Source organism: Aquarana catesbeiana, linkage group LG01 (assembly GCF_042186555.1).
Source record: "Aquarana catesbeiana isolate 2022-GZ linkage group LG01, ASM4218655v1, whole genome shotgun sequence".
NCBI lineage: Eukaryota > Metazoa > Chordata > Amphibia > Anura > Ranidae > Aquarana > Aquarana catesbeiana.
This window is the reverse complement of record NC_133324.1, coordinates 554425592-554446435: the sequence shown is the minus strand read 5'-3', so window position 1 is coordinate 554446435 and position 20844 is coordinate 554425592. Positions and strand designations below refer to the sequence as shown.

Sequence of the window (20844 nt, the reverse complement as noted above, 5' to 3'; positions counted from 1 at the left end):
GACAAAGTATTGCAACGACCGCCATTTTATTCTATAGGGTGTTAGAAAAAAAAGTATAATGTTTGGGGGTTCTAAGTAATTTTCTAACAAAAAAAAAAAAAGTTTTTTAACTTGTAAACAACAAATCTCAGAAAGAGGCTCGGTCCTTAAGTGGTTAAATAAACCCAGTGATGGAAAAGGCTGTTCTTTGCAATAAAATTAAAATAACTTTAATAATTGCAAAGAATGTATTGAATAAATGATTATCATATGAACTATTGAAGAACACTCCATTCTTCCTTTGTGGGAGGGGTAACATACTGTATATGAATCAATTGTATAGTTTAAGACTCACATATATGTAAATATTGTGCCATCAACTCTAGCAACAACAAAAAAAACAATCTTTCCTTAGACTGTCCATGCTACAGCCATAGTCTAAAAATAGTATTGGCCAGCAATAAAAAATACTGTATTTCACTATGAGACTTTAAAGTGGATGTAAATTCTCACATATACCCAGTGAAGTGAACAGCCCCAGAGACTAAACAAATCTCCCTACATAAGTTTTACATGTATATCTGCTGTCTTCAGCTTGCTATATTCTTTAGAAAGTGCACATCGTGTTAGAGATTTTTTTTCCCTGTTCAGTACTGGGTGTGGATTCTTGGCATACACTGTGTGACAGTTGATTGGAGGAAAGACACACAACCCCACTCCACAGGCAGAGGAACGAAGGAATGTGCAGAGCTGTGCTGTGAATAGACCCTCTCTTCTCTAATCTATTTATAGCACCCACCCGGACAAAAATTTCAGACTGGTTTTATTTTGGTTGTCGCAGAAGTTATGCTGATAACAGAAAAACTGAGCCGCAGAAAGACACAGGACTCAGGGCTTTGGAGAGAGATAAGAAAACACTGCAGATATATTTGCTTAGGTCAAATTTCATGAATAAGGTTTACATCCACTTTAACCTAATTGCATAGCTAAATATTTCAGTTAAATTAGCGTTTTCTTATCTCCTGATACCGGTTGTATAATATTCAGGGAGACTTGTGCTTTAAATATTTAATGGACAACAAGGAAGCAATTTTTTTTTCTAAGGAGGATATCTGTCAATGGTATGGTTTCTCATTGTTTGTAACTTGATTAGTTGTAGATGTTGTTCAATCAATTAGATGGAAGTAACTATTAATAGCATTACCTATATAATTTGACATAAAGTACAGCCTTTTCTTTTTCTAGGTTTATTGGTTTTTGTTTTTTGTCTTGTAGTCATATGAGGAAATTTCTGATACAATTTTTGAAAAGGAATAAAATGTATGCTTATATACCGTATATACTTGAGTATAAGTCGAGATTTTCAGCCTTTTTTTTTGGACTAAAAAGTGCCCCCCTCGACTTATACTCGAGTCACCGCCATCTGCCTACATGATCAGCGTTTCATGCAGGCAGACGGCCGCCAGCGTGTGCTATTACTATTCGGCGGCCAATTACTGTTCAAAAGCCGAGCCTCCTCCTCGTCTGTGATAGGCAGAAAACTCCATTTCTCAGCAGTCAGTGTACAGCCTATCACGGAAGAAAGCCATCTTGCAGATCGAGAAGAGGACAAGCCAGGAGCACCAACTGAGGAACCTAGAAGAGAAGGATCAGGGCTGCTCTGTGGTGAGCTTTCTTTTGGTGGTATTTGATTACCACCGGGCTTCTTTTTTTTTTTTTTTTTTTTCCTTCCTCGTCTTTCAGGACAGCCACAATGAGAGACCTTGGCTCCTTCCCTTCCTTAGGAAACAATACTCCAGCCAATAAATTTTCACTTCCCCCTGCCGGACTTAAGTTTGTGCTTCCTCTGTTGGGGAGACACTATTTATTTTTTTGGGGCCTGGCAGTCAGCCTTGAAGCCCTATAAGGAAGGCAGGGGCTCTCCCAGGGATGCGGTGAGGTACATACCGGCCGCATAGTTCGCCACCCCATCTTTGCCGAGTGCGGGAGGAAGATCCGGGATCCGGGGGCCCACCATTGCATCCACAGGGTTGCAGCAGGGAGGCAGCTCCGCTCTCCCTGTACACGGGTGCAGGCCGCATTTGAAACCAGGTGGGCCGTGTGGCGGGTGACGTTATTTCCGAGGGAGGGCAGATGCTTCCCTTTGACCAGCGACTTCCGGTTCCGAGTCACGGGGCTGATAGTGGGCCGGGTGCAGCCTGGAAAGGAGTCCGGAACGCAGCACAGGCAGCGTGAGACTCTTCAAGCGGACACCCAGACAGCACACACTGATGCTAGCTCCAGCCATCCTAAGGTAAGAGCACCCTGGGGAAGGGTCCTCTGCATCTAGGATTTCCCTCCTCCGCAATGGTTCCTGGTAGTGGTGGGGGGATGGTTCAGATCCTTACTTTTAAAAGGGTCTAGTGCACTCCTCAGGATTGTGTTCTATATGCAAAGATGATGTTGTTTATTTTTTTTCTTGCATGTATTTCAGAAAGCTACTGAAAAGTCAAGATCCTCACATAGCTCTAAGAGAAAGTGCGCCTCTCGTAGGGACATCCTAGGGGAAACTTAGACAAAAGTATTTTGCAAGGCAACCTAGAAGCTTTCGGTTCACCCATCACACTGGCTTTCTCTCCTCATCACTTCCGGCAACGGCCCTGATGTCATCCAGTGCACCCGGCTTCTGTGGCTTCTACTGGTTCCCTCGGCTTTTCTGGCTCCATCCCCAGTGGTGGACATTGACCCCACTGCCTACACTTTATCGCCTGCAGCTCGGCATGGCCGTTACCCGCAACCAGCTCCAGCACTCCATATCTACTAACAGAGGGTCCTTCCACGGCTGTAGTTCTCCACCAGGGAGACCATTGGCACCTGACTTCCAGTGTGAAGACAGTGATTTGTTAATCACGCCCTTTGTCGGTCACTCTCGCTGTAAATCCTTTTCAGGTCATCCATGGTTCAGTCTCCATATACTACCAGCTAGCCACCCAGATGTTGTTAACCCCTTTCCACCTTATTGCCAGTGTGGTACCATTTTGCTTCATTATAATTTTTTAACTATTTCCATTTATATGCATCTATGCTTTTAGGATTATGCAGGGACTGTATAGATACTTTAGTCAGAGAAAGGGCATCAAAGCAGGAAGCAGGGTTAGCGGCTTCAGTGAAGGAACTTTCTTCTACCTTTCAGTCTTTCAAATCTTTGAAGGTTTTCAGCTTCCTACTAATCCCTCACCTGCATCACAAAGTACAACCCCCGCCACAAACACAACCAGCTGCCACTGACTCGGCAGATGGATCTACTGGGGCCTCCAGAGAGGAGGCTAGGGAAGAGCTGGATAGTGCCACCTCTGGTTCCCAGGAGGAATCAGAGGGAGAGGACTGGGACGGGGAGTCCAGGAAACCCTGAAGATATAAACTGTCCCTGGAAGAGTTAGAGGACCTCTTGGGTCCTTTACACCACCCTTGGAATTCAGGCGGACAAGAAACCCCTGACATTCCATGATCAGATGTACAGGGGCTTGGGGGAACAGAAAAATAAGGATTTCCCAGTCTGATGTCTTGGTAGAAACAGTAAAGGAGGAGTGACAGCATCCTGAACGGAAACCTTTTTTTCTCCAGATCTTTGTAAAGAAGGTTCCCGTTTTTCAGTAGATCCATCGTCCATCCAGATTAAGAACCCCAAACAAACTGGACGCTACCTTCCCCCACGTCTCCAGACATACAGATCTGGCCTTTGAGGATATGGGAGCTCTTGCAGATATTACCATTTTGCGAGGAGTGGCATATATAGCGGATGCCACATGTCGGCCAGAACCGCAGCTCTGGCCAAGTCTGCCAGAAGAGCCCTCTGGCTAAAAACGTGGCCCGGCGATAGTGCCTCTAAGGTTTAACTGTGCGGCATCCCACTGACGGGAGATCTACTTTTTGGCCCGGTCTAGAAGCTGTGTTAGACTGCACAGCAGACAAGAAGAAATCCTTCCTGGTTAAACGTAAACCCCCAGTTCAAACAAAGAAAGGGTTTCGTCGACAGAAACAAAGGGGGAGGCCCCCCAAGTCGGAGGGGGAGAAGAAAACTTGGGGCCAAAGGGGCAAGGGCAGGGGAGGCGCGCAATTTTTCATCCTCCTGAACAGCCCCAACAAAGCCAATGACCCTCCAAACCAGGTGGGAGGAAGACTGGTGGCCTTCCTCCCACAGTGAGAGGCTGCTTCCCTCAGTCCATTTATCCTGGGGATCGTAAGGAGGGGGTACCGCCTAGAATTTACAAGACCACCCCCACGAAGATTCCCCGTCGCACACCGTCCCAGGTGCGCAGCGAATGCTGAGGCCCTACTGGGGGATCACACTTGGGAACCCTACTGGCACAGGGCACCTGGAGGGATGAGGAGCTCAAAAGGTCGTCCAATTGGAAGCAACTGAAAGCCATCGGGTTGGCACTCAAGGCCTTCAGGAGGGAACTCCAAGGCCACCATATTCAAGTGCTCTGAGACAACTCCTCAGTCGTCACTAATGTAAACAAGCAAGATGGCACGAGGAACGGAATCCTGTTGACCCTAGCAACAGAAGTCCTGAGCTGGGCCAACGCACTCTCCCTGTCGGCAGTTTTTCTAAAAGGGGAAAAGATTGTGGTGGCCGACTTTCTCAGCAGAATACAGCTGAGGAAGGGCGATTGGGTCCTCAACCAGGAAGTCTTCAGCCTTATATCCAAAAGATGGGGACCCCCGGAGGTGGACCTCTTCGCATTAAAGGACAACGCAAAAACTCTGTTTCTACTCACTAAACAGGTTGGAAAACGCACTAGGGGTAGATGCGCTAACGCAGAGCTGGCGTTTCAAAACATGCTATGTCTTCCCGCCCCCAGTCTTGCTCCTGGCTGTGCTGATAAAATTTCCGAAAGAGAACACCTCTCTGATCTTGGTGGCACCACATTGGCCCAAAAGGGCCTGGTTCTCAATCCTCAAACAGTTAGCAGTAGACCCTCCTTGGTTCCTACCACTTTGGGAGGATCTCCTTTCACAGGGCCCGGTCCGCGTTCTTCAAGTACACCAATGGAACTTGGTGGCCTGGCCACTGAGGAAAGAATATTAAAAACCAAGTTATTTTCAGAAAGGCTGACATCCACTCTCATTAATAGCAGAAAGGAGACACGCTGGATCTACAAAAAGGTCTTCGCTTTAACCTTTAACGAGTGGTGCGCAGGAAACTCCTTCAAGGTACAGAGCCTCATAGCAGTTTTGGAGTTTTTGCAGTGCGGGGCAGAAAGGGTTAGACATTAGTACCCAGGTATTAGCACTTGGCACATATTTGACAAAAACCTCTGGCCACCAACCCATGGGTGGTCAGATTTTTCAGAGCTCTAGCAAGACAGAGACCAGTTCAAGGCCCACCCTTCCCCAAGTGGGACCTATCTTTGGTCTTACAGGCCCTAACGAAACCACCATTTGAGCCTTTAGAAAATTGTTCACTAAAGGATCTTGCTTTTAAAACAGTATTTTTGGTTGCAGTGACAACTGCCAGGAGGGTCAGCAAAATAGAGGCTTTATCAGTCATACCCCCTTTTTGTGTTTGTTTTTTTTTCGGATCGGGAAGTTTTCAAAACCAATCCGGCATTTTCAACTAAAGTGGCTTCAAAATATCATCACAGTAAGGAAGTCAGACTTTTTGTTTATTTTGTGTTCTGGGGCTTAAGGTAACCATTGGCCAGGCCTATGTGTTAGCAGGAAAAGAAGTTCCAGTTGGTATAAAAAGCACATTCTACTAGGGCTATGGCGGCTCCTCAAGCGGAAAGGGCTGGAGCGACGCCAGGGCAAATTTGCAAAGCAGCAATGTGGTCCAGTTTCGCCACCTTTTGTAAACATTACAGGGGTGGACCTGGTGTCGGCGAATAAGCAAGCCTTTTGCGCGAAAGGTTTTGCAAGCCGTAGTCCCACCCTAAGTGGCAAGTGCTCGTCTATCCTCTCGTTGTGGCTGTCCTGAAAGACGGGGAGGGAAAATTTAAGTTAAGCTTGCGGGTAACGTCTTTTCCAATAGTCTTTCAGGACAGCACTAGTTACCCACCCGAATTTATGAGGGGGTCTTGAGGAAGACCTGAACGCAGGCACAAAAGTAATATGTGATGGTATTAATGTGTTCTTGTGTCTCCCCAGCTGGTCACAGTCCGGCAGGGGGAAGTGAAAATTTATTGGCTGGCGCAGTGTTTCCTAAGGAAGGGTAGGAGCCAAGGTCTCTCATTGTGGCTGTCCTGAAAGACTACTGGAAAATACGTTACCGGTAAGCGGAACTTTAATTTTTTTATTGTATAAACTAATAGATCGAAAATTTAAAAAAATAATTCCTTTCTGATATAAAACATATCCGATAAAAATTTTTGAAAAAGTAAAATGTATTCTGCTATGTCTTTGGTTAAAAAAAAAAATCCCAATAAGTGTATGTTGATTGGTTATAGCGTTATATTGGTTATAAGTTATAGCGTCTACAAACTGTGTGTGTATGTATGTGTGTGTATATATATATATATATATATATATATATATATATATATATATATATATATATATATATTAAGAATTTTTATTCCTTATTATTTTATTTATTTAAATACTGCTACTGACAGTGATACCTAATACAGTGATCAGTACTAATAATATACACTGGCACTGTACTAATTACACTGGCTATGAAGGGGTTAATATTTAGGAGCAATCAATGGGGTTAACTGTGCCTAACAATGTTTAGTGTGCTGTTGTGTACTGTGTGCTGTTTTACTAAGCATTGTGCTGGTTTTTACTCTCTGCTTTGCAAAACAAAGGCATGTCATTGCTGTCTGTAGAGAGCCCTGTGTTAATCAACACAGGGCTCCCTTCTATCATTTGCTCAGCCAATCAGCAGGTTCTGGCCATAAGTCATTTGCTGGGACCCCCTGAACAGCTTGTGCTGTAGCAAATGACAGAACTGCCGGGGTGGGCGCACGTGCACCCCCTACCCGGAAATGCACATTAGGTATATTTGTGCGATTCTACACAGCTGAGCCGCCCTGTAACAGTAAAGATACTGGAGGCGGTCAGCAAGTGGTTAAGGATCAACTTCTGGTTCAACTTCAACTATTGAACTGTGATAGCCTTACATTTTCATTAAATACTCTTTGATAGGATGCAGAATTCAAAGTTGACTCATTAACTGCAAGCTTCCCAGGCCCTGAAGCTCCTAAGCAACTCCCAACAATAACATTTCCACCATCATGCTTCACAGTGTGAGGTTCTTTTTCTGAAATGCTATCTTCAGTTTGCGCCATGCTACCTTTACTGTGGCGATACAACTCTGTCCTTGATTCAACAGTCTACACCAGGTTGTTCCAGAAGATTTGAAAAAAATCTCTGATTGCAGTTGTATGCACTTTGACACCAACTGTTATAAGAATTACTTGCTGATCCTGTAGTGAAATTTTGGGGTTCTTTGATTCTTCATTTAGCATCCAGATGGTCATCTCTTGGGCTGAATTAGCTGGGTTTTCCAGTCCTGGATAAATAAGTAGTCTTTAAAAATCAACGCCACATGTAGATTCCTTACAGTGGACCTTACCTTTGGTGAGCTTAAAGTGATTCTAAAGGCAGAAGGTTTTTTATCTTATTGCATTCTATGCATTAAGATAAAAAACCTTTTAGTGTGCAGCAGCCCCCCAATGCTGACACAGCAGCTGCGCCATTGGCTCCCACTGCTGTCAGTCAGCCAATCAGGAGAGAGAGTGGGCGGGCCGAACCACAGCTCCATGTCTGAATGGACCCAGGAAACTGCGGCTCAGCTCAGGTGCCCCCATAGAAAGCAGCTTGCTGTGGGGGCACTCGACAGCAAAGGGGGGGGGGGCAGGAGAGCCAGCGAGGGACCTGTGAAGAGGAGGATCTGGGCTACTCTGTGCAAAACCACTGCACAGAGAAATATGATATGTTTGTTTTGTTTTTTATAGAAAAAAAACGAGACTTTACAATTACTTTAAAGGAGAAGTATAGCCAAACATCGTTTGGCTGTACTTCGCCTGTCGATCACAGGAGTGTAGTTTGTCCTGTGTTCCTGTGACCCGTTTTCAGCAGACAGCAGGCAAAGACCGCTGTCGGCTGATGTCACAGAGCCAGTCCAGGCTCGGGCAAGATCGCGACAATAAAATCGGGATCAGACCACATGCTTGGACAGTCACTTGGCTCAGCCTCTCCTCAAGATGCTGGGAGCCTGAGCCGGCCACTCCCGTCCCCTCCACAGCCCAGGACTCCAGTGAGCAAGGAGGGGGCAGAGCAAAGAGCTGCAGACTGCAGCAATTGCTCGGTTCTCAGTGTTAGAGGAACCGGGGGACAGATGCATCCACCTAGGTAAGTATGAGCCTTAAAAAAAACAAAAAACAAAAAAAAAAAAACTCTCTTTTTTAAAGCCTACTACAACCTTATTTCTGAAGGCTCTTGTGGGCCTGATTCCGATTTTCATGGATTTGAAGTGGTGTCAGACGTAAGGGTGCATTTTTGTTAAATTAGGTTGAGAATATACCTCGTCAATTTTATCTGTCATTTGTTAACTATTTTACCTTTATCTGTAGGCATTGTATAACCACTTGCTGACCACCTGCCATCATTATACTGCGGCAAGGTGGCATGATTCTGGGCATTGCCGTAGCTGTATGTTGGCTCTGGAACTCACTTTTGTGGGTGCGAGCGCTCCCATTGGCTAGCGGGGGAGCCAATCAGCGGGTCCGACGGACTCTGTCCACCAGCCACCCGCGATCTCTTCCCGCAGTGACAGAACGGGAATCTGCTTGTATAAACAAGGCAGATCTCTGTTCTGACAAGGGAGATCACACAGATTCTGTCTTTCTGCTAAGGAGGAAGATGGATCTGTGTGTTTTCCCAGTCACATAGTCCCCCATACAGTTAGAAAACACCTGCATGGAACACATTTAACCCTTGATCACCACTAGTGTTAACCCCTTCCCTGCCAGTGTCATTTATACAGTAATCAGTGTATTTTTATAGCACTGATCGCTGTTTTTATAGCACAAAAATCACTGATCACCGCCATTACTAGTTTAAAAAAAAAAAAATCATAAAAATGCCATAAATCTATCCCCTATTTTGTAGACGCTATAACTTTTGCGCAAACCAATCAATATAGGCTTATTGCAGATTTTTCCCTCTTTCGTCTTTCAGGACAGCACACTTGAGAGACCTCAGCTCCTCCCCTCTTAGGAAACACCGCCTCCACCAGACTTTTAAGTCGCCCCTTCCCTTCAGCCCGTCAGTTTTGGTGTTTCCTCCAGAAGGGAAACATCGCTAGGAACCTGGGCTATGTCAGCTGGTGAGGCTGAGGCCCGTACGATCCTGGAAGGGAGAGACAGAGGTCTCTCATACACAGCAGCACGGTTGGGGAGTCTGGTTACCTGCTGTGGCATTGCGCTCCCTGTCCTCCCTTGGGGAATGTGGAGGCCTGGGAGTTCGTTTCTCCGCTGCCTGGGGAGGGCGATGCGGAGGTGTCCAGATCCCCCTCACTCTGGGAGTCAGCATGGAGCTCAGCGCTGAGTCGGATGACGGGCGACGTAATTTCCGGCGGGAGGACACTTCCGTTTGACCCGCGGCTTCCAGTTACAGCCTGCGGGACGGATAAACGAACGGCGCGACGGCTGGTGCGGGCTCCATTAAGGCTGTAGTGTCAGCCAGAGGAGCATCCTGAGGCGGACCACTCCCCTGGCCAGAGGGATGTCGGAGACTGATGGTTCCCGTTCTGTGCCGGGTGATGCCAGCACCAGCCACACTAAGGTAAGTGGAACCCTGGAGTGGTGTTCCCGTACCATGTTCCCGCTTAGCTCCATGGGTGAACCCCCCTCTTAGTGGTCAGAGGGGAGGAGAGGCACGTTTGGGACCCTGGTGGTGGTTGGTCCTGGGCGGTGCACTCCTGGTGTTGGTCACATGATTTTTATTTTTAAAAGACTGTTGCTGATGCTGGTGGGGCTTGTTTTGTCGTTTCAGGACAAATCTGCGGAAAAAAACAAGCCCTTACATGTGCCCATCATGTAGGAGTACTTTAGGGGAGTCCTGGGGGAAGGTTTTGTGCAGTAAATGCATTGAAGGCTTAGTTAAGGAACACTCTATGGAACAGAGCTCTGACCTGGCAGCTTCTGTTAAGGAGCTTTCCAGCACTTTTCAATCTTTCAAAGCATTGTTTGAAAATTCTCAGCCTATACAGCCCCCAGTCGGTCCTCTGCCAGCACAGCATGATGTTGCACCTGGCCCTTCAGGTCCCTCAGTCAGTGAGGAGTTACCGGGGGGCTCCAGAGAGGCCTTGGAGAATGAACCAGATAGTGCATCCTCACATTCCTCAAGCGAATCAGATGGAGAAAAGGTGGACGGCGAGTCCTCCAGAACCTCCCGATATAAACTCTCCTTGGAGGAAGTGGAAGAGCTTTTGGGAGCAATACACACCACCCTAGGTATCCAAGAGGAGAAGAAATCTCTGTCTCTCCATGACCGAATGTACGTGGGTCTTGGAGAGCAGAAGAAAAAGGTCTTTCCGGTACATGAGGTCCTAGTAGACACCATTAAAAAGGAATGGCGGGATCCAGAGCATTGAAGCGCAGATTCCCTTTTTCAGAGGATGAAGCTGCTGTATGGAACAAGTCACCTAGGCTGGATGCAGCCTTCTCTCAGGTATCCAGAAAAACAGACTTGGCGTTTGAAGATATGGGGGTGCTAGCAGACCCCATTGACAAACCGATGGATTCTCTACTTAGAAAATCCTGGGATTCCTCTCTAGGCAACCTTAAGCCTGCCATGGCCGTCACAGTGGTGGCACGTAACATGGAGCTCTGGCTAACACATATAAAAGCTCAGATTGAAGCTGGGACTGCTAAGGAGACTATTCTCTCCTCCTTCCCAATGCTCTTGAAGGGGATCGCATACATTGCTGACGCCTCAGCAGAGTCGGTCCGCATGTCTGCTAGATCTTCTGCCTTGGCCAACTCAGCCAGGAGAGCTCTTTGGTTAAAGATCTGGCAGGGGGACAATGCTTCAAAAATCAAGCTTTGCGGAGTCCCTTTCACGGGGGACTTGCTGTTCGGTCCGGATCTGGAGGCGGTTCTTGATCGGACGGCCGATAAAAAGAAGGCCTTCCCCTTGAAGAAAAAATTGGGAGAGCAGCCTAAAAAGAAGACTCGCTCACAAAGAAAGTTTAATTTCCCAAGAGCAGAGTCTCAGAAAAAAGTCTGGTCCATCAAGGGCAGAGGGCGCGGGGGAGCGATTTTTCGCCCTCCTGAACAGCCCCGAAAGCCCCAATGACAGGTTAACCTCAGTGGGAGGAAGACTGGGGGCCTTCCTCCCACAGTGGGAGTCAGTTACCTCCAATCAGTTTATTCTAGGGATCGTAAGGAGGGGTACAGATTAGAATTCTCAAGTCCCCCCCCCCCCCCACACAGGCTGCTGGTTACGGACTTGCCAAAGTGTGCGGAGAAGGCAGCGGCATTAATAGCCTCACTGGAGGATCTAGAACGGCAGGATGTGATATCACGTGTTCCATCCGGAGAAATAGGCAGTGGTTGCTACTCCCACATTTTTGTGGTTCGGAAGCCTTCAGGGAAATTCAGGCTCATCCTGAACTTGAAACCCCTGAACCTATCAATCTCCTACAAGAAGTTTTGGATGGATTCCATTTTTTCTGTAAAAACACTACTTCCTCCGAATTGCTACATGGCGTCCATAGATCTAAGGGACGCCTATCTGTACATTCCGATCGCGGAGGACAGTCAGAAATTCCTCAGGCTGGCGGTAAGGTCCGGGGAGGAAGTAATGCATCTTCAGTTCCAAGCCCTCCCCTTTGGGCTCTCCTCTTCGCCCCGGATATTCACCAAAGTTTTGGTGGAAGTTCTGGCTTGTATGGGTCTTCGGGGAATTTCAGTAATTGCATACCTGGACGACCTGCTCCTTTTTGTTTCCTCCCCAGAGCAGCTGGTCCAGGATCTGCAGGTAGCAAGGGGTATACTGGAACACCTGGGATGGCTCCTAATTTTGTAAAAATCCAGCCTGGTTCCATCCCAGAGGATTACATTCCTAAGTTACATCCTGGACTCAACCCAACGGAGAGTTTTCCTTCCCGAAGAAAAAATTGCCAAAATAGATAGAGCCTTGGCAGTTCTGCAGGGCAATCACCAAATCACCATAAGAAGGGCCATGTCAGCCTTGGGATTGGGAACATCATTGCTGGATCCTAACCTACATGCCTGTTACCCCTGCAGGGGTTAGGCTCTCTGGTGAGTGAGGGCACGAGTGGGGGTGCAGTGGAAGACGGGGAGCACTTGCCACATCAAGAATCTTGTTATTTCATTGGATTGATACATCACAGTTTTTTCAGACTATATTTGTTTTTTAGGACACTGTGTTTTTTTCATCATCACTTTGCACACCCCTGTTGGACACTCTGTAATAGTGGTTCAGAGTGGTTTTAGATGATTTTTTGCTACATGTTGTTTTATATCACTGCTAAGACTGGTTGTTGATCATTATTTATTGATATATGTTGGGTTACATATTGTTTAGCACTTTTGCACTTTATTGTACTGTGTACCGTTTTGGGATATTTTCACTTATACATAGCTTTTATCACTTTTCATTCATATTTATGATCCATTGCATATGTGATTGAACAGCGCCAATTCCCCCATTATAGAATTTTGTTTGTTCTGAATTTCACTCAGGTGATATTCTGTGTCGGGGGGGCTGCAGTTCTTTTTCTCCTCCTAAGCGCGGAACAATTGATTTTTATCCTTTATGATTTTTATTCTTTTAGCCTTGGGATTGCTGACAGCTGCCCTCCCAGCAGTAAGGTGGGCAGGATTGCACTTCCGCCCTTTACAGTGGTTCATTCTGAAAGTTTGGGACCGCCCTCAGAAGTCCTTGGACTCAGCGGTCTTCATTCCTGTTTGGGTGAAAAGGTCCCTGTGGTGGTGGAGAAAGGTAGCAGACCTATCGCAGGGTCTAGAGTGGGTTCTGCCTGTGTCCAAAATTGTGACAACAGACGCAAGCGGCACAGGTTGGGGCGCACACCTGGGGGCGAGTCTGGCGCAAGGTTCCTGGGGAGTCGAGGACGCAGTGCAGTCCCTGAACTGGAGAGAGCTGAGGGCCATTTTTCTGGCCCTCAGAGCTTTCCTGCAGGAGCTCCGGGGACATCATGTACAGATCCGCTCAGACAATTCCTCAGCAGTTGCTTATGTAAACCGACAGGGGGGCACCAGAAGCGGTTCCCTTTGGGGTCTGACAGAAACAATTTTCAGTTGGGCCCAGGTCACGGTACTCTCACTATCAGCTGTTCACCTAAAGGGGGAATTAAACCAGAGAGCAGACTTCCTCATCCGGAGGAAGTTGAGGGAAAGTGATTGGGTCCTCAGTCAAGTCATCTACAAGATGATTATCGAGAAATGGGGGGTCCCATGTGTGGACCTTTTCGCTTCAGGGGAAAACACGAAGGCTCCCCTCTTTTTCTCCCTGAACCGCTGGGACGGGGCGATAGGGGTGGACGCTCTGTCTCAGAGCTGGCATTTTTCCAAATGCTATGCCTTCCCCCCTCCGGTTCTGTTGCCTGCAGTCTTGAGAAAATTCCAGTTAGAGGACACGACCCTGATTTTGATAGCGCCACACTGGCCCAGTAGGCCATGGTTCTCGGTTCTAAAGAAACTGGCGGTGTAACCACCCTGGATAACTACCGGTCAGGGAAGATTTACTCTATCAAGGCCCAGTCTGCTGCCCTCAGATGGAGAGGTGGAATCTGGCTGCCTGGCTACTGAAGAGGACTTGCTGAGAAGTAAGGGGTTTTCCGAAGGATTGGTAACAACTCTTCTAAATTCTAGGAAAGAAGAGACGCGCAAAATCTATTTGGAGGTCTGGAAGAAATTCAATTCTTGGTGCGCAGAGAGCTCCTTTAATGTTCGCAGTCCAGTGGCAGTGCTAGAGTTCCTACAGAGTGGGGCAGATAAGGGGTTGGCACTTAGTACCCTTAAAAGTCAGGTGTCGGCTGTAAGTGTATTCCTTGAACAACAGCTAGCAGTGAATCCCTGGATATCCAGGTTTTTCAGAGCTTTAAGAAGGCAGAGACCAGTCAGCTCTCGCCCCTTTCCGGTATGGGATCTATCCTTAGTACTCCAGGCGCTTACAGAGGGTCCTTTTGAACCTATTGAGTCTTGTACGGTGAAGTTTTTAACCCTCAAGACGGTTTTCTTAGTAGCCATCACTACTGCAAGGAGGGTTAGTGAGCTACAAGCCCTCTCTAGGAGGGCACCTTTCTTTCAAGTTTTTCTGGATAGGATTATTTTTAAAACCGATTCGGCCTTTTTTCCAAAGGTGGTTTCGGAATTTCATAGAAGCCAGGAAATTTGTTTACCCACTTTTTGCTCAAATCCTGTGAAGGAACAGGAGCAGGTCTTCCACAAGTTAGATGTCAGAAGATGTGCATTAAGGTACCTGGAGGTCACGGAACAGTTTAAGAAATCCGACTCCTTTTTTGTTTCTTTTTCAGGGGCAAGGATGGGTTCCAAAGCCTCTAGACACACTATAGCCAGATGGCTAAGATTGGCTATCAGTCAGGCCTATATAGCAAAGGGGGTGGAAGTTCCGGAAGGTATTAGGGCTCATTCCACTAGGGCTACGGCAACGTCACAAGCAGAGTGGGCTGGTGCTACACCCGATCAGATCTGCAGAGCAGCGTGGTCAAGTTTTAAGACTTTCATTAAGCACTACAGACTGGACTTATTGTCTGCCCAGGACCAGGCTTTTTGGGCGTAAAGTTCTGCAGGAAGTATTCCCACCCTAGGGTAAATGCTCGCTTATCCTCTCAAGTGTGCTGTCCTGAAAGACGAAAGAGGGAAAATCGAAGTTACTTACCGGTAACGTTTTTTCCAAGAGTCTTTCAGGACAGCACCGGTACCCACCCAAATATTGTCTTGCCACTAGGACTTGAGAGCATCAGGAATATGAAAGTTGTTATGATGTGTTTTTAGGTCTCCCTAGACTGGCCGGAGGTTCTCGTGCAAAAACTGACGGGCTGAAGGGAAGGGGCGACTTAAAAGTCTGGTGGAGGCGGTGTTTCCTAAGAGGGGAGGAGCCGAGGTCTCTCAAGTGAGCTGTCCTGAAAGACTCTTGGAAAAAACGTTACCGGTAAGTAACTTCGATTTTTTTTTTTTTTTTTTTTTTTTACCAAAAATATGTAGAATACATATTGGTCTAAACTAAGGTAGAAATGTTTGTTCTTTTTGGGGGGGGAGGGATATTTATCATAACAAGAAGTAAGTTTTTCAAAATTGTCGCTCCTTTTGTTTATAGCGCAAAAAATAAAAAGCGCAGAGGTGATCAAATACTGCCAAAAGAAAGCTCTATTTGTGGGGGAAAAAAGGACATACATTTATGTGTGGGTACAATATTGCACGACCACGTAATTGTCAGTTAAAGCGGCGAGAGTGCCGTATTGCAAAAAAATGGCCTGGTCATTAAGGGGGTAAATCCTTCCGGTCCTTAAGTGGTTAAGAGACGATCTAATGTGCAAATATGTTTAAGGGATCAACAATATTCAAAAACTAACATATTTACTACACAAGAGGTTTAATAGAATACATTTCTTATGTAATTATTAATTAGTTATGCTTTTCTATTTGCTGCCAGCTGTGATTTTTCTAGAGGATCCAAAATATTCCTTTGCAACCATGGCAACACTGGAAGATGTTTTATACAATCTTTGTGTTCAAGGTCTATACACTGAGTACAAAACACTTTCAACTGTTGCATTACCTCCATATGGGGCTTGCTCAATGCTATTTTAGCAATTTTTCTCTCCCTACATTACGTGGACTGATCATGCAAACCTTCCAGCTTGGCAATACCACTTAAAGTACAATTAATGGCTCCTGTATGACTGTGTAAACAAGTACCAAATCCAGGTAAACAAAAAAAAAACTTCCTTTACTTTCCCTGACTGAGCCATAATTCTCCATTTGTGTCTCAAATGTCCCCTCCCAGAAACGGCAGCTCCCAGTGGGAGGGTTTCAGCAACAGAGGGCAGTGATGTCACTCTAGAAAATAGTAGGCAGGGCATGGAATGGCCAATTGCTGATCGGCAAACTACAGGCTTGTGAATCAGCAGTTACAGTACTGATAGCCATGCCCCCTGCATCATGTTTTACTTCATTGTGGTGTAAGAAGCCACAGCCTACATGAGTGGCAACTCTGAATTCAGATGCATTGCAGTATTGTTGCCACACCATTACAGGAAACTGCATCAGGTGAACCTCATTGGCGGGTTTATCAGATATTTAAGAGTTTTGGAAAAGGAGTAAGAAAAAACTGCAAATGCACATATAATTAGGTGCAGCATATGTTTTTTCTTTTAAAGTGCGGCTGTAGTTCTATGTTAATTCGGTTTGAGGAAGTTAGGAAATTGCCTGTCTCAGTATCCACAAAGCTAGAAGCAGGTAGTATTCTGCAGTAAAACCAAGTTTTTAAGTTCCTTAAAATCCTTGGAATGTATAATTTGACCTGGACAAGATTGTTTTTCTCTTCTCAGCTGAATTAAGAAGTTAAGTTAAGGCTGATGTTTTTTCTTAGACAATCCATGCTGAGCTCTCCAAGCTTGTCAAGAAGCATGCTGACCAGAAGATTGTAGAAACTGCCATGTACAAGAAGATGCTGGGAAATGTAGCCAGCACCACCACCAAGTCATCCTCCAAGACTTCTTGGGTAATTAGCTTCCCTACTCTGTCTTCAGATTTGTAATATTGCTACTTATGTACAGTGGATATAAAAAGTCTACACACCCCTGTTAAAAGATCAGGTTTCTGTGATGTAAAAAAATGAGACAAAAATAATTTCAGAACTTTTTCCACCTTTTAATGTGACCTATAAACTGTACAAGTTGAATAACAAACTGAAATCTTTTAGGTGGAGGGAAGTAAGAATAAAAAAAAATAACATGATTGCATAAGTGTGCACTTAACCACTTGCCGCCTGCCATATAGCAATATAACGTCGGCAAAGTAGTTCTGTTATCTTGACCGGACGTCATATGACGTGATCAGGATAACAAGACGGGGGCACGCAGCGTGGCGATTTAACCACTTACCTACCGCCGCACGATGATGTACGTCCAAACTTTGAACGGGGATATCGTTGTTATGGCAGCAGCAAGCTGCCATAACCCCGGTATCCCCGTTTTCGTGCGGCGGCCGGCTTTCAGATCAAAGTGGTCCCTGTGGCGGATTCACCGCGAGATCACTTTTATCGGTGGCGGGAGAGGGCCCCCCCTCCCGCCGCGATCCGGTGCCCTCCGCCGCTTACCAGAACCGTTGGTAGCGGCGGAGGCGATCGCATTTGTCTCAGTCCTGTGTCTGGAGACGAGTGAGGCTAAGATGGCACCCACTCGTCTCCATGACACTGGCATACACGAGTAGCGCCCGCATATGAAAACGGTGGTCAAACCACACATGTGAGGTATCGCCGCGACCGGTAGAGCGAGAGCAATAATTCTAGCCCTAGACCTCCTCTGTACCGCAAAATATGCAACCTGTAGAATTTTTTAAACGTCGCCTATGGAGATTTTTGAGGGTAAAAGTTTGACGCCATTCCACGAGCGGGCGCAATTTTCAAGCGTGACATGTTGGGTATCAATTTACTTGGCGTAACATTATTTTTCACACTATAAAAAAAAATTGGGCTGACTTTACTGTTGTCTTATTTTTTTATTCAAAAAAGTGAATTTTTTCCAAAAAAAGTGCGCTTTTAAGACCGCTGCGCAAATACGGTGCAAAAAAAAGTATTGCAATGACCGCCATTTTATTCTCTAGGGTGTTAGAAGAAAAACCATATATAATGTTTGGGGGTTCTAAGTAATTTTCTAGCAAAAAAACCTGTTTTGAACATGTAAAATCCAAAACGAGGCTGGTCCTTAAGTGGTTAAGTCTGACATGCGGCATCTCCGATCGTGGTATCGAGCCTCTGACGGAGGCTTCTTACTACGCGATCAGCTGTGACTAATCACAGCTGATCATCGCGTGAACCAGGAAGTGCCAGTAAATGGCTTTTCTCGGTTTGCGCTGACGGAGAGAGGATCGGCGGCCCTCCCTGGCAGGGGGGGTGTTTGTGCTTATAAACAGCACATTGATTATCAGTGCAGCCCCCATCAGAGGTGCCCATCAGCTGCCAATCACTACCCATCAGCTGCCAGCCTGTGCCCCATAAAGAACACCTGTCAGTACCCATCAAAGTGCTTATCAGTGCCAATAAATATGCCAATCAGTGCCCCATCAGTAATGCCTGTCAGTGCCCTTCAGATGCCACTCAGTAATGCCTGTCAGTAGCTCCTCCATCAGTGCTGGCTATCCAGTGTCACCTATTAGTGCCCATCAGTTTTGTTTTTTCAAAAATTTTGGTCTGTTTTAGTTTGTTTAGCAAAAAATAAAAACCCTAGTGGTGATCAAATACCACCAAAAGAAAGCTCTATTTGTGGGAAGAAAATGATAAAAATTTAGTTTGGGTACAGTTTTGCTTGACCACACAATTGTCATTCGAAGTGTGACAATGCTGAAAATTGTCCTGGGCAGGAAGGGGGGAAAGTGCCCGGTATTGAAGTGTTTAAACTAATACTTTGTTGAAGCACCTTTTGATTTTATTTCAGCGCTCAGTCTTTTTGGGTAGGATTCTATCAACATGGCACATCTTGACTTGGCAATATCTGCCCTCTCTTTTTTGCAAAAACACTCCAGATTGCGAGGGCATCTCCTCTGCACAGCCCTCTTCAGATCACCCCACAGATTTTCAATTGGATTTAGGTCTGAGCTCTGGTTGGGCCATTCCAAAACTTTAATCTTCTTCTAGTGAAGCCATTTCTTGATTTGGATGTATGCTTTGGGTCATTGTCCTGCTGAAAGATAAAGTCTCTCCATGTTCAGCTTTCTAGCAGAAGCCTGAATGTTTTGTGCCAATATTGACTGGTATTTGGAACTGTTTATAATTCCCTCTACCTTGACTAAGGCCCCCTTTCCAGCTGAAGAAAAACAGCAACAAAGCATGATGCTGCCACCACCGTGCTTCACTGTGGATATGGTGTTCTTTTGATTATGTGCAGTGTTTTTGCGCCAAACATCTCTTTTGGAATTATGGCTGAAAAGTTCAACCTTGGATTCATCAGACCATAACACATTTTCCCACATGCTTTTGAGAGACTTGAGATGTGTTTTTGCATGGATGTTTTTCTTCGTAAAAAAAAAAAAAAAGGCTTCCGTCTTGCCACTCTACCCCATAGCCCAGACATATGAAGAATATGGGAGATTGTTGTCACATGTACCAAACAGCCAGTACTTGCCAGATATTACTGCAGCTCCTTTAATGTTGCTGTAGGCCTCTTGGCGGCCTCCCTGACCAGTATTTTTAATATACTGTAAATCATATGTATGCTTTTTCTTTGAAAAACAGTTTGTACTGGCTGTCTTCTTTTTAATGTCTTGTATGGCGTTATCTTTGAGGAAATTACATAGTGTGTATAGAAAATAATCACCCCCTTTAAAATAATCACATATGTTGTTGCTTTACAGCCTGAAATGAAGACAGATTTTTTTTTTTTTTTTTATCTAGCTGTATTTACTCAGTGCAACTTATAACATCCAAGTGAAAGATATAACACCAACATGTCAAAAAAATAAAAAATCAAGAACAGAATCATTGAGTTGGAAAAAGAATTGCTGACTTCAATCAGGTGTAGCTAATCACCTTCTCAATGGCACACAAAGCCATTTAACTTTCAGCTGTTAACAGATGTGGTTATTTTGATTATCTAAGCATGAGAGCTTTCCTGGACCATTTTCTGTCCCTGGTAGTGCAGCTGAAGCAAACCATAAACTATGGGTGGCAAGGGACTGTTAAAAGATCTCTGGAATAAAGTTGTGGACAGGCACAAGTCAAGAAATGAATACAAAGAAATTTGAAGGCTTTATCAATGCCTCGAAGCACAGAGACGTCTATTATTATTAAGAAGTGAAAAGTATTTTGTAAAATACACCCTCCCTGGATCAGGACACCGCTCCAAACTGGATGAAAAAGCCAGGAGGAAACTGGTCAGAGAGGCTACCAAGAGGCCTACAGCAACCCTGTAGCAGTTGCAGGAATTTATGACAGTAATCATTGTATGCATTTGACAACATGAGAAATTCTCCTCCACAAATGTGGCCTGTATGGGAGGGTTGCAAGAAAAAACGCCACTCCTCAGGAAAGGCCCCATGCAGTCAGGACTGAGCTTTGCCAAAATGCACCTTGAAGATTCTGAGGCCACATGGAATAAGGTGTTATGGTCAGATGAGACTATATTTGGCCTCAACACCAAAGATATGTCTGGTGGAAATCCAATACAGCTCACCATTCCTACAGTAAAGCATGGAGGTGGTAATATTCTGTTATGGGGGCGTTTCTCTGCAGAAGGGACTGGAGCAGTTGTTGAGCAAAATCTACTGCCCTCTGCCCGAAGGTCGTCAATGGGAGAGGTAGTTTACCTTCCAACATGACAACGGCCCAAAGCACACAGCAAAAATGACCACACAGTGGTTGAAGGAGAAAAATGTGAATGTCCTTGCATGGCTTAATCAGAACCCAGACTTAAACTTCATTAAAAATCTATGGAATGGCTTGAGGGCTCCAGTCCACTAACGGTCACCATCAAATTTAACTGAACTTGAGCAGTTCTGCAGTGAAGAGTGGGCAAATATTGCAAAGTCTAGATGTGCAAAGTTAGTAGAGACATATCCCAACAGATTAAACAAGGGGTGATCCTTTTTTCCAACTCGGTGATTCTGTTTTTGATTGTTTAATTTTTTTTCTGACATGTTGGTGTTA

General features: G+C 45.5%; 1 protein-coding gene across 2 annotated transcripts in view; it reads left to right on the top strand.

The window, feature by feature from the left end:
- The window catches only part of FKBP8 (FKBP prolyl isomerase 8), a 237154-nt gene that overhangs the window by 207201 nt on the left and 9109 nt on the right, over positions 1-20844 (top strand). The window contains exon 8 of one of the 2 annotated variants that reach the window (XM_073595969.1): positions 16573-16704. The exons of the other annotated variant lie outside the window; for it this stretch is intronic. Coding sequence (XP_073452070.1) covers positions 16573-16704 — 132 coding nt within the window. The remainder of the gene's footprint in view (positions 1-16572; positions 16705-20844) is intronic. 2 annotated transcript variants of the gene reach the window in all.